This window comes from Cynocephalus volans, chromosome 5 (genome assembly GCF_027409185.1).
Source record: "Cynocephalus volans isolate mCynVol1 chromosome 5, mCynVol1.pri, whole genome shotgun sequence".
Classification (NCBI taxonomy): Eukaryota; Metazoa; Chordata; class Mammalia; order Dermoptera; family Cynocephalidae; genus Cynocephalus; species Cynocephalus volans.
In genome coordinates this window covers 142,125,490-142,139,191 of record NC_084464.1, presented here as the reverse complement: position 1 = coordinate 142,139,191, position 13,702 = coordinate 142,125,490, and the positions used below count along the sequence as shown (strand labels likewise).

The 13,702-nt window shown below is 36.6% G+C and overlaps 1 protein-coding gene across 3 annotated transcripts in view; it reads right to left on the bottom strand.

Moving 5' to 3' along the window:
- ADGRG6 (adhesion G protein-coupled receptor G6) overlaps positions 1–13,702 on the bottom strand; it is a 130,598-nt gene that overhangs the window by 22,235 nt on the left and 94,661 nt on the right. For all 3 annotated transcript variants that reach the window (XM_063096557.1, XM_063096558.1, XM_063096560.1), the window contains 7 exons: positions 12,967–13,138; positions 11,406–11,546; positions 9,115–9,234; positions 7,497–7,542; positions 5,946–6,052; positions 1,671–1,798; positions 692–960 (listed from right to left, as the gene is read on the bottom strand). In XM_063096557.1, the coding sequence (XP_062952627.1) occupies positions 692–960; positions 1,671–1,798; positions 5,946–6,052; positions 7,497–7,542; positions 9,115–9,234; positions 11,406–11,546; positions 12,967–13,138 (983 nt within the window). The remainder of the gene's footprint in view (positions 1–691; positions 961–1,670; positions 1,799–5,945; positions 6,053–7,496; positions 7,543–9,114; positions 9,235–11,405; positions 11,547–12,966; positions 13,139–13,702) is intronic.

Below are 13,702 nucleotides of genomic sequence, written 5' to 3'. Positions count from 1 at the left end.
TAAAGTATACTTCAGTTGGGAAAGGCTATACCACAATAATTCCCTGGGAGATGCTTTTATTGCCTCCTAAATTCGTGTTGAAGGTCTTGGAAATGTCCCACACTTCTATGTTGCCATCTGAGAAAGATATGTGTCTGGCGCAATATGAAACCCAGATACAGAAAGGAGCTAAGGAGAAGATTCCAAACTGGCTAATATGGCCATCCATATTAGCCTGAGGATTCATGTTAAAAAGTTCAAGGCAAGAATTCTGTCAGTGTTCTGGTTGCCCATACAAAAATAATATTCTTTCTCTGGTTTCTAGGACAAGGGCATGTGTCTAGGGACGAGTATAAGTAGGAGTCTGAGTTGGCCTTTATATTCTCAAGGATAACGGAAAGGCATCACTGGCTGCCAGTTGTTTCTTCAGACTTGGGTGGGTTGGCTCTGGGTTCAGGAAATAAGTTTGTGGTGACTCAGGAGCTAGGGCTTTTCCCTTACTCCTGAATTTAGTGAGTACCATTGAATAGTTTTTAAAAATAAAGTTCTGAGGATGCCCCTTCCTTAGGATATATATATCAAATCCAGATCATTCCCCATATTACAGCTTCTCTTAGCAGGACTATTCTTTAGAAATAAGGATTTTTCCTCTGAGAATCTGGCAATTTTCATGATAGAAAAAAACAAAAGCAAAACCATATAGGAGGCTTACCCCAGCCAATGATGCAGAATTTCAGAATATACCGGCGAATGTAAGTGTTAAATACTTTAACTAGGGCAATGTACATGTGAATTGCTTCTAGCCCCATCCAGGTGAAGGTTGCCAGAAGGAAAAAGTGCAGGAGAGCAGCGGCTGCGGTGCAAAGTCCAGCCACATCAAATGAGGTGATCCAGCCATCCAGGAGAAATATGAGATTCAGGAACAACAGGGCTGTACTGAGGTTCATCAAGATTTTGGAGGGATAATCCCTGCGCAATTTTCTAAAGAAAGGGAAAAAGGACTATATACGAGAACTAATATTGTAAATAAATCTTTAAAGCACAGGCAGTAGATTCCGATCTTGTACAGCTCTGCAATATGTTAGGTAGCACCATCTTTATGACATGGTTTCACAAGGAGGAGGGCTAAAGATATTTATGAGTATTTGGCAAGTTATAAAGACTTTTTAAATATTAATTTTACTTCAAAACTGTTTCCAAGTGTTTACAAAATTCCCAGTTGGTTTTAACAGAATTTTTTCTAATCCAGGAAAAATTCTAGAGTTATAAGAATGACATTTTCATTAGAAAAACAATTTCTTTTCAAATTTTTTTAAGTGTCTTGATTTTTAATGAGTTAAGAATCCTTTTTTTAAAAACTTCCTGTTCCAGGACTTACTTCGTAAGATTTGTGAAGCAAATGTTTTCATCTTTTACAATGTAGAAACCATTTTAGATATTTTTTATTTACTTAAATGTTAATCTAACAAATTTGAATGCATTTTATAAGTAGAAATGCAGTAATTGTAAATTAAGATTCTAGAGCGGGAAAATTCATGCTGCATGATATATCTTATGAGAAACCTCAACATTAAAAATGGAACCACCCTATGTGATTCACAAAGAGTATGAATGTTTTTAAAAGCCGAGGCAATTTTCTTATTCACATTTGGAACAGTTACACTGGGCTTGGCAGACAGAAAGATACTTACTCAAAAGCAACATATGTCAGGAGAGTTGCTGCTGAAAAAATAGCAGATATTCCACACCCAATATAGGTGATGAAAGTAAGGACTTTAGTGTTTCTTGCATCTATCTGTGAGGCACTTCTTGGAAGGTCCTACACAAAACAGGGGAAGTAGCTGTAAGAATCTCTCTTTTCATGAGAATGGTGCTTTGTTTCACTACAAAGTTCACTGCTAACATTAGAGCAGCTCAGGCTCAGAAGCTAAAAACTACCATTAAATCAATATTGAAATTTCCATTTATTGTGCTCTTTTGGATCAGTACGAGAAGGAAAAATGCAACATTATTTCAGGAAGGAGTTGCACATTGTTTCTAACCATTACATTCTTATCCAAGCTTTTTGCACACCGGTATAATTTGAAGAGCGAAACTACCAGGTCCCCCAACAAAAATCAAAAAGGAGGTAGTAACCTTGCATAATAAATTATCAGCCCCCTTCCTAACATTTATAGGGCTGGGGACATGGTTATAAATGGAGGCAACTGTGGCCCACATGGCCAAACCCTGAGACCCTTAGACTCCAAGCCAGGTTGGGAGGTGCTTAGCCAGGCGACAGCCAGAGGTTGGTGCTGGGGCTGTGACTGCCTGGCTACAGGGGTGACATTGAGGCTCCTAATAGTGGTCATTTCAAAGCTTGGTATGTATGAGGTGGGGTGGCCTTGATTTTTTTCCATAAATGAGAAGCTACTACGAGTTTCGGGGTCATTGTTTTTTGATCCTTATAGACCTGAAATGGCACAATTTCAAGTGTTGGGGGTTGTTGCGGAGTGAAAAAAAGTAAACACTTTTCAGTGTATTAACGTGAAGTATTAATTTCAATGTGTTAAGGCAGACTTGGAAAATCTGGACCTAGTAGGAAAATCTCTTTTCCTTCTAAATGAGGGATTGAGGTAGGGATACATCTTAAGGTAAGACCAACCACTCAATCCTGGCTGAAGAAGAAAAGCATCTCCATTATGCAGATGTTTGAGAATGGAGCCTTCTTGCTTCTTGGAGAAGGGATGTATTGAACATCCAGCTTAAACTTTAAGGTCTTTAACATATGAGAGAAAAAAGAAGTTTATTTTATAAATTTTTCCTTCCATGTGTTAATTTTCACCAAAATGTCAATAAAATCTGCTACTCACAGCCTGGAGTAAGTGGCGTTTGTCTGTGTGTATATGTGTGTAAATGAAGAAATGGGAGTCAGGTGCAGGCCTAACTGATAAGAAACTGTCTCTGTGACACCAAGAAATGCATGAACTGAGGGAACTCGGCAGAATCAGGGGCTCAGAGACAACAGGATTTCCCTTATCTTCTTCCCCAGGAATCCCTCAAAACAGGGGGAGAACACGGGGTGCCCATGGCATATGGGAGGGGTTTGAGTCAGTGCCACATGACTCCAGGATTTCATGAGGCCAGAAAAATGAATCACAGTCTCGAGGGATCTCCAAGTGATGTGTCACTATCTCTTGAAAAAACCTAAGGTTTCATCTAGGCAGTTGACTTGCAAACTGCGCTTGAATGGAGAATTTAAAATAAAAATCAAATTAAATAATGTTGTTTACTGATACACGTTTACACACAATTCTTATGCTGTTTTGTGCTTTAGAAAACGAAAATATGAAAATATTTATTCCTCTGAACTAGCCAGCATGAAAATGTACTCATATTAAAAATACAAAAATAAGTTTCACTACAAAGGAATGTAGCAGAGGACATCAAAATCTTTATATATTTGTAGATTGGAAGATATAATTATGGGTGTGGGGTACATTTAACTTCTCATATGGTAAATGTGTCACGGGACAATGTAGATTCTGGGAATATCTTACACAAGTGAATAAAGAATCTGTAAATCAAGAAAGACTCTTAACAAAGTCTTGGTGGTCTGGAAAAGCTGAAAGGATATGAGCACATTGCCAGAAAGGATAAATTTTGCAAAGTTTTTCTTCCAGCAGTTTATAATTTTACAAAACCAGCCAATGCGATAAATGGAAATATAGCACCAAAAATACCTATTTCCACATATGTAAAATTAACTGTTTAATCAGATTGCAACAGAAAAAAAATGTAATTGCAAATGCGTATACAAAGGAACTGGCCATTCAAAGTAATGGGCAGCCAACCAGCCAAACTGGTTGCACATAAATCATCTCTGAATAGTGATTTTTGTTCCTGTTATATTTTCTCTAATATTAGACTTACAACACGCACAGTCATGCTCAAACACACACACACACAGAGTAGAAATATTTAAATGAATTAAGCTAAAGCTTATATACCTGAATGAGTAATTGTACAAAATAACTGTTTTCTGAAAGAATGCCTGCTGTCACTTTTGGAGAAAAGAGAACATGGGAGAAAACTAAATTTTCTAATTACTTAGGGAAAACATGCTATAGTTTAGTTGTTCATTTTCATGCTCTGGCAATAGAGAAAAAAAATATTTATGTTTAGAGAAAGTTAAAAAGTTACTTTGTATGATGTGTCACCTTTTAAAATGACTTGTTCTTATCCCTCAGAGCAATTATGTACTGGACTGTCAGGAAAATTACAACTTGCAGGGCTGCCATGTGACAATGGCCATTTACATAGGCCAAGTAGATCTCCCAGCCAAACACTACATCCCACAGTCCTCCCTGCTTCCTCCCAGTCCCCACAGGAAGAAGGGTGTGAGATTTAAGGGAGCGGATAAACACAGACTGATGTCTGTGATTCTAATTCAAAATGCATTATTACCGCAGCTCACATTACTTCCATCTCCTATTAAAAAACAAATGTGGTTTGGTCCCTTTATGAAAACTATACAGAAACAATGGTTGTGTTACAATCTGGAGGGTCCCTGAACACCAGAAAAGTGTTTGCAAAAATGCAAGGGTACTGGATAAAAGGTACAGGTGTGCCTGGGGATAAATTCAAACAAGTCGCTGGATGTGGGGTGGGTCTTGAAAATTTGGTGGGATGAAAAAACACATTGATGTGGTCTAATTTTTGTGTAAAACTGTTGGGCAGCCTGGCTAATGAGATAAAAAGAAAAAAGAAAAACAGGGCCATGGGGAAGGAGGAAGGCAGAAAGGAAGGAAAGAAGATGTGAAGGCCTAAGAGTGTGGGAGAAACGGCACAGCCAGCATCTCTCTTGTAGCCCAGAAGTGTTCATTCTAACTCCAGTCACTAGTATGTCCTAACAGACTGCAGCCTCCGAGAGGGAGATCACCTGGCACAGAACCTGGTACCAAGTGACATTCAAACATATTGAATGATAACATAGAAAAAAAATTTGTTCAAACTATTCACAGTTCCCTTCTATGTTAGCAACATCCAACATTTTCTTTTTTAACTTTCCCTCCCTCCCTCTTTGTCACTCCGTCTGTCTCCCTGACTCTGTTTCTCTCTTAATTCAAGGGTTTCATAGGGATTTTCTTGTTCCTGGTATTCCTGATCACTACTGTTAGTGCTATGAAAAAAAAAAAGGGTAGAGATCTTTTCTATAATTAAATTCATGGGTTTTTTTTTTTTTTTTTAGCATGAAGTTAAAATGTATCTATTAAGAGGAACTGATCTATAAAAAGTTAGCTTTCATTGAATAAAAAATGCATTAAATGTATTAAATGACTGGTACAAAGAAGAGATTCCATACAGTTTCAAACAAAAGAATGAGCAATTTCTAAATTAGTAAAGACCAAACTTACGATATGTAACTAAGTACAATAAAACTGCACTATTCTGGACTTTATAAGCAAATACAGTTGCCCCCCGCCCCCCACATCCACATGTTCTACATTCACACATTCAACCAACCACGGATGAAAACTATTTGAAAAAATAAAAAATAATGATACAACAATAAAGAACATACAAATAAAAAATACAGTATAACAACTTTTACATAGCATTTACATTACTTTAGATATTATAAGTAATCTAGAGATGATTTAAAATATACAGAAGGATGAATATAGTTTATATGTAAATACTGTGCCATTTTATATCAGGGATTTGAGCATCTGCAGATTTTGCAAACTTGGGGGTGGGGTGGGGAGGGGAGGGGATTTCTGGAACCAATCCCCTGATGTTGACATATTTTTAATATATGACCTCTGCTAATTAGATTCTTCATTAAGAATCAAGATTCAGGATTCATATAAAAACTATCAGGAAATAATTCCCCAAACACTAAATCTAAAAAGGTGGACTCACAAAAAAGAAGTATGCCTTCCAAAATTACAACCTATCAAAATAAGCTTAGAAACCCCCCTTACCATGAGAACTCCAAAGTGTGTAAAGTGGCTACACAGACAGACTGTCTCGCCCGCATCTGAGTCTCTGTGTGCAATACACCCTGACGTGTTCCATCCTCCGAAACTTTCTGTAGGAGGAATCAACAAACAGTGTGAACATAACAGCAGGGCAGTGCTTTCTCTATAATGGATGGGAACTTCTTTAGGGAAATTTGTCTCAGTCTCTTCTGTTTTACAGAGATTATCTTATGGCTAACAATACTTTAAAAAAAAATAGATTCCTGGAATTATCAAATGTTAATGCCGAGAGGGCAGGCAGAGATTATCCAGTCAGTGATTTTCAAACTGCATTCAATTGAAGTGTCTCAGGGGTTCCACAAACATTTCATTCAAATGTAATTTTTACCATATTTTTTTAAAAAGCTTCTACAAAAAGAATACTCTTTATCAAATATGTTACATGCTTATGAACTCTCTGGGGACCAAAACATTTCCTTCCCTAGGGTCAGTCTACATTTCTGTGAATACATAAGAACAAAGAAGGTCTGCTTTACTAGGACGTACTATTATGTACACAGCAGTCATGCATGGTGATATCTTGTCATAAATGGCTTGAACACATTTTATCTTTTATGGTATAATACGGAGTATGAGCAACTCATATAATGTCAAAGTATTGCATCCATTCATTTGAATAATTTTTAAAGTTATAAGATGATATTTTTAACTATGGACAGGAGTGAATCAGGATCTTTTCAAAACTGTACAATTAAAAACCAACGTAAATACAACAAAAAAAGACTATCTGTGACAAGGACTATCAAAAAAAGGGTAGCCACTATATTCAGGCTATATTTTTAATCAGGAAATGAGTCTGCATTGGCATCAGATGCATTTGGTCACAATAATACCAATGAGAGACCTGGAGGAAAGATGACCCTTAGGGGACAGACACAGGAGGCTGCATCACATATACTTCCCTCAGAGAGATTTCTACACCTTATGCCTAATGATTTGTTTATCCCCTAATTTTGCCTTCCTTTCTTCATTGTCAAATGTCATTTTGGAGGCTGATCATTTCCTTCAATTAATACATGTCCGTTAGAACCATCCCTGTACCTATGTTCCTTTAGTATGTGCTCCCTACAACCCTCATAATTTGAGGTCTGGATGCTGGATTTCAAAGTGGATGCCTCGTGTATATCAAATAATCTCCTCAGATGTGTCCTAGAAAAATGAGATCAAGTCTATGTCTACGTTCATCTAAAAGTAGCAATAAAAGTGTATACTATATTTTATAAATAACTGAAATCAAAGAGGTCGTTTGATTAAAAAAATGAAAAGAAAACACAGTCGTCTGCCTATTTCTTCTTGCAATGACTAAAAAGTTACAGAAATTACAACTGACTTCCCAAACTCCCTAAACTAAATCTTGCAGCTCAGTTGCCATTACACTTACATTGTGACTAGCTCTGGTCTGGGGTGGAATGAAAGGAAATGGGGGTGTCTAGCAACGTTTAAAATTCAATTGTTATCTATCTACATGAAGACAACCAATATTTTAGAACTTACTGTTTTTGTTCAGATCCCAAAAGGCACAGATGGGATGATGCACTTCCTATATTAACATAAGAATAAACATGTGAAATTAGGTTTAAAATGCCATGATTTAAATATGGCAAAAGAGTAAAAATGCCACAGGTTTCACAAAGAAAAAGATCAGCATTAGCCATGCCAATACGACCTGAAAATGTCAGGCAATCTAGGGGGATCTTCTCTTTTCTAGAGACTTCAAGTGAAAATCAACTATAACCTCAGAGGAATCCTATTACCCCTTTATCTGAAGGTTACTAGGTATATGTCCCATCATTCTTAGCATTTAGTAAAGCTCATTACACTATCACTTTAAATCACCTTCGAAGTTTTCCTTTATGTCTGGGTATATACATAAAAAAAATTGAAAATAGGGACTAGAAGAGATATTTGTACACCTGTGCTCATAGCAGCATTACTCACAATAGCCAAAAAGTAGAAGTAACCCAAGTGTCCATCAGTGGATGAATGGATAAATAAAATCTGGTATATGTATAATGGAGTATTATCCAGACTTAAAAGGAAAGAAATTCTGACACAGGCTATAACATGGATGAATCTTGAAGACATTATGCTAAATGAAATGTCAGTCACAAAAGGACAGATACTGTATGACTCCACTTATATGAGGAACTAAAAATGGTAAAGTTCATAGAGATGGAAAGTAGCACGGTGGTTGCTGGGGCTGTGGCAAGGGGAGAGCAGGGAGTTAGTGTTTTATGGGAATAGAGTTTCCGGTGGTAAAGATGGAAAAGTTCTGGAAATGGATGATGGTGACAGCTGCACAAAAACGTGAATATACTTAACGCTACTGAACTTTACACTTAAGAATGACTAAAAATGGTAAATTTTATGTTAAGTATGTTTTGCCACAGTAAAAAGCAGTCTTTTACGGATGAAGGGGCTGAAACAAAGGGAGCCAAAGGGTAGAACCAGGAGGTCTCAGAGGTTTCGTGACAGAGGAGGCCTAGTGCTGGATGACTTAACTTCCAATCCTCAGCCCTTATCAGCCCGCTTCCTGCCTGCCTTCCTGCCTGTCTAATAAATGGCAGAATAATGACTAGCACCCTCTACGAAACCGAGAAAAACCTGTGGCTCGGCCATCTGGGAAAATAAAAACCTCCATCTAATTTAATCAAATAAACAAACGACAGCAAGGGTACTAAAGCAACAAGAGAAACAACATTTGCCAAGGCTTTTAAATAAGTCTGCCCTCCACTACCCCCTCTGCCACAGCTTTCCCAGTTGTAGTTACCTTTGACTTTAAAAATACAAAGAAAAAACCAAAACCTCTAATGGCAGAATTGTGCAACTGTATCTGCATCTAATTTATTTGAAGCAATCTATGTCATTTCTTAAAAACGGCAGTCCTTTTCTTCACTCTGGTTCTTCTCCTGACTGTTGAGTCCTAAATAAGGCTAACTCCCCTTAGTGCTACCATCTACTCTGCAGCACTGCCTGACTAGCTGTTCTCCTTTTCTGGAAAAGTCCCCCCTCATCTTCCCCTCCAAAAAGTGACAGTTGCTTCTTATTCCATAGAAGAAAAGGCCCTGTGATTCTCTGAGTCGGCCTGCCTCTGTTTAAGTGCTTTTCATACCTGAGTTCTTGTGTGTTTGATTTTAATTTGCACAGGGTCCTTCAGACCCTGGATGGTAATGTTTCCAATACTACAGGCCATCACATAGCTCACTAAGGTTTTTCTCTGGGGTCCTACATCCTTTAAAGAAAAAAAAAAAATGTATGTATTAGTCAGAAGTACACACTTTTATTTTACTCTGGTGCTCCAAAATAAGCAAACTGTCAGCAACTTTTACACTTAAGATCTTCAGTTCTAGAACATCCTGTTTATAACATTAAATTGCTTTCTTTCCTGAAGGAGGTTTGCTGTTTCCCTTATTAAGAATACACTGAGAGAGCAACATGAGCCAATACTGTAAAGCAATGTGCATAAAACCCTATTTTCTTCATTGCAATGACTGGTATCAGCCAGTTAACATCTGAAACAATGCAAGGCCATAAATAATACAAACTCATAAAAAGCTGTGAAACAATTAGATCATTTCCCTACTCCAGAGAACATATGAAGTTGTTTTCCTCTAGAGAAGTATAAAGGAATATGGCGTGAAAGTAAAAGCAATTTCTCTTTCACATCCTAGCCAACAGCCTGACACATTGACGAGTAAGTCTACTGGATTAACGTCCCATCCAGAATGTCTCCCTTCTTCTCTGACTGCATACTTGCCAGTGTCTGATTCCACTTCAGCAATAAGGTTGTCAGAAAATCAAATTAGTGAATTTGTGTTGCAAAATGATTTGGACCAGCAGGCCATCTCTCCAGCAAGTTCATTTCTATTTTTTTCTTTCCCTTGTGTTTGTCAAACCTCCTGAATTTCCCTCTATATCACAGCTTATGAATCAGCTGTTTCAGAAAAACTGCAGGGTTTCTTAAATTTGAAATAAAACTCAGCATCTGGAATATAGTTTTTTATTAATTTTGCATGGAGGTCACTATCAATAATGTTGGTTATTAGTTGGTGATACCCTGTCTTTTATTAAAAAAAAATACTCATATTTTACCCATTATGGTAGGGGAGCACCATAGAACCCTTAAATGTTTTTTACTCTGCTATAAATTTACTCTAAAAATTAAACACATGCTTCCTAATAACAACTTTGATTAGGAGACGCCAAAGGAAAGGGAAAAATGATATGGAGATGACTCAAAATAAAACAATGACAAATCTTCACAACTCTAAGAGTTGTCCCAAACCCTTCCTAGGGCTAACAGCAGGGTTCACCCTCTACTCCTCTTAACCAAACCCCCTCTCTGTACCATTCACATTTTTGTGACACCTACTGCGCATTTTTAAATTGTCTTTAAATGTGACATTGTTTAAGTCCTGAATTACAATAATTTTAACAAATGTAGTTGTATGTGTTCACAGCTATAAAATCATTCAGAGTAAACTATATTTTTATATGAAATATATAAATTATATTTATATAAATTACAAAAATTTTATGTAGGCTGTTCCTAAAACATTTGCTCATAAAATTGTTAAATTTTGGAATTAGTTAATGTCAACAATTCCATGGTATTCCTTTTCCTTACCTATAACCTAATTGGCCATTCCTCCATACATGATGTATAGGGCAGGTCTACTAGAAACAATTTTATTGGCTTTGAGACTTGCTATTTTTCTCTTACATAGGTTGCATTGTTTGATATACACTGGTATCTTGAATTTAATGGATAACTTTTATTTTTATAAAAGGGCTCAGCTAACTGCTGTAGATCGAGTTGTACTTACAAAGGCAACCAGAGGTCACCAGTGTTTGCTGGCAGTGGACCTTCTAGTATCTAGAAATGATGCCAATAAAAATGATAATATGTGCTCAGCACAATGCCACCCTACTCTGCGGATGTGTGAAGGCCAAAGGTCACTTGAAATACTAATGGGAAAACTGATTAAAGCCAAGAATGCTGCTCATTATGTAAACAGTGCTTCCTGCTGAATTAAAAAAAAAATCCTTTCCTTTGGCATACAATTTCTTTAAAGGCCTAAATAACTGGAGAGCATAAAGTATTTAAACAAAAGGAATAATAAATAATTGCTTCTTCACTAACTCAATTTTTAACTGTGTTATGCAACTGTTAGCCTAATATTTGGCTTATTTTGAAATCTGGAATAAATATACGCTGTCAATAAGCATATTATTATCTGAGATAAAATACTTAAAGAATTATATTAAAATTTCTCGTTTTTGAAAACACACTAGATTAATTTTTCTGTACCTCCTGATATATTTCAAATGAATATGAACTCATTTTTACCTTTGAGCAAAGAAACTTCATTTGCAATTAAAAATAAATTAATGAATGCTTACCTGGAAAAGTCCAGTTTTGTTGAAGAAAGTAAACTGTGCTCTTCTTACTAATACAGAATCTTCTTGACTTAAATTCTCGAGTAAATTTGGAGGCAAAATTACAGAAGCCAGTGAATCCACTTGTCCACTCTCAAAATCCATCTGTCACACACACACAGATGTATTGGTCAAGTAATCACAATTACATGGTAATGATAACTTTACTCCACATGCTAAGGTGAGAAACAATCCCAAGCATCAAGTTAGCTAGGACCAGGGTTTCCCTTTATCTCTACAGCAGTCACTGCAACTCTGAACAAATCGTCTACAGACAGAGCCATAGATCTCAGCAGTATTTGCATGTGTGGCAAATGAGAAAATGCATTGATTTTAACTAAGGCAAACTGAGAAATTTACAAATCAGTCAACATTTTAAGTATAAGAATTAGATTTATTAGATTTACCATTACCAGATTTTGAAGTTTTCTCAAAACATTTAGTGCAAGATTACTACTAAACTGAGACTGAAGTTAATTAGTTTGATTTCAGAGACCGAGTTATCACTGCAAAGAGGCAACAGCTGAAATTTTATGAACACTCTCAGTATCATTTTTCCTGAAACCATAACTCAGGCCAAAGAGAGTGGATGGTCTTGGAATGAGACTGAGGGTAACTGAGTTTTCAGTCTTACAATGTGAAACAGAATTACCCAAAAGAGCCCCTAGTCTAAAGGAGAAAAAAAGTTTTTCCAGTATCCTAATTTCAGAATTTTTATATTTTTAATATAAACATTAAAAATGTGGTCTATCTCTACAGCTAAAGAAGTATTATGCTTCACATATATACTTTCCCAGGTCAACAATGATGCTTCATTCATTTTATTTGCCCTGGTGGCTAGCATTGTCTGACACATAGTAAAAACTTAAAAATTATTTGCTAAAGTTTCACTTTAATGCATCAAAGAGTCTCCATTAACCTGGCCCTAGCTAGCTTGCCCAGCCTCACTGCTGCCTGACATTCCCAGACTTCTACATTGTTGGTTATCAAAGTGTGGTCCTCAGGCCTGCAGCGTCAGCAGTACCCGGGGAACTTGCTGAATGTGCAAATAGCAGGGACTGACCCAGGACCTATTAAACTAGAAACACGGGGGGTAGAGCCCAGAAACCTGTTCAAACAATTCCTCCAGGAGATTCTAATACTCAGTTTGAGAACTACTGGTGAAGAGAATGCCCATGCTTCTTCCCACCTGTGTGCCCTTAATAAAGCTCTTTCTTGTCATTGAACTGATCCTCACCCTCACTCCCAATATAGTGGCTCCTACTCATGCTTTTAATACTTAGCCCCAGTATCACCTTTTGTACATGGTAGGCTGACTATCCCTTTCATGCAGGTTATAAGGTATACCTCCTCTGTGCTTCCACAATACCTTATAGCTACTGCTATAGGTAAACTTAGCCAGCATTTGGGCTTGCCTGCCATCTCCTGGACCAAGATCTCCTTGGAGCAGCAACTGTTAAGTGACCAGCAAGCTTTTATATGTCAAATTAATTCATTAAAAATAAAAAACCCACTGGCTCATTACCTGGAAATATGATTCATTATTGCTTGGAAGACCAATGCTAAAATTTGAAATTGCATTTGTCCCTGAGGACAGGGATGATACACCAAGAGCCAAATTCCGAGTTGTAATATTCACACGTGGTGTGCTATTTAGGTCTATCTTGAAGGCCAATTCGTCAATTGTTTTTAAAGCTCTAAAGAAATGACAGAAATACCACTGTTAAATAATACAATGTTTTAGGTACTGAACACACATGTTTTGCTGCACGGCAAAATACAAATCAGATAAAATTGTCTTTAAATTTTCAGATCTTAATATGAATACACACAAAATTACCCTAAACCACAATAATATCAGTGCAAACACAGAATCACAGTGATGGAGACATTCTCAAGAGAAATATCTGCTTTAAGAAAAGCCAACAACTAAATCAACCTGAACAAATATTGTTTTTCAATTGCCTTAGCCTCTCTTTCTTCACATGAAAGAATACCCTGTCTACCTTACAACTTAGCAAAAATCAAAGGAAATAATGTAAGAGTGTTTTGTGAACTGCAAGGTACTGTAAAAATGTCTGTAATTATTATTATGTAGGATACAGTAAATTAGAGAATACATTTCAACAAATATAAATTTTTCATCAAAGAAATGTGGATGCAGGAAAGAAAATTTAAAATTAAGCATCTTAATATTAATACATTAAGTGAAATAATTGGATACAAACTGAATTGTATGAAAATAGGTACGTTTTCACCTT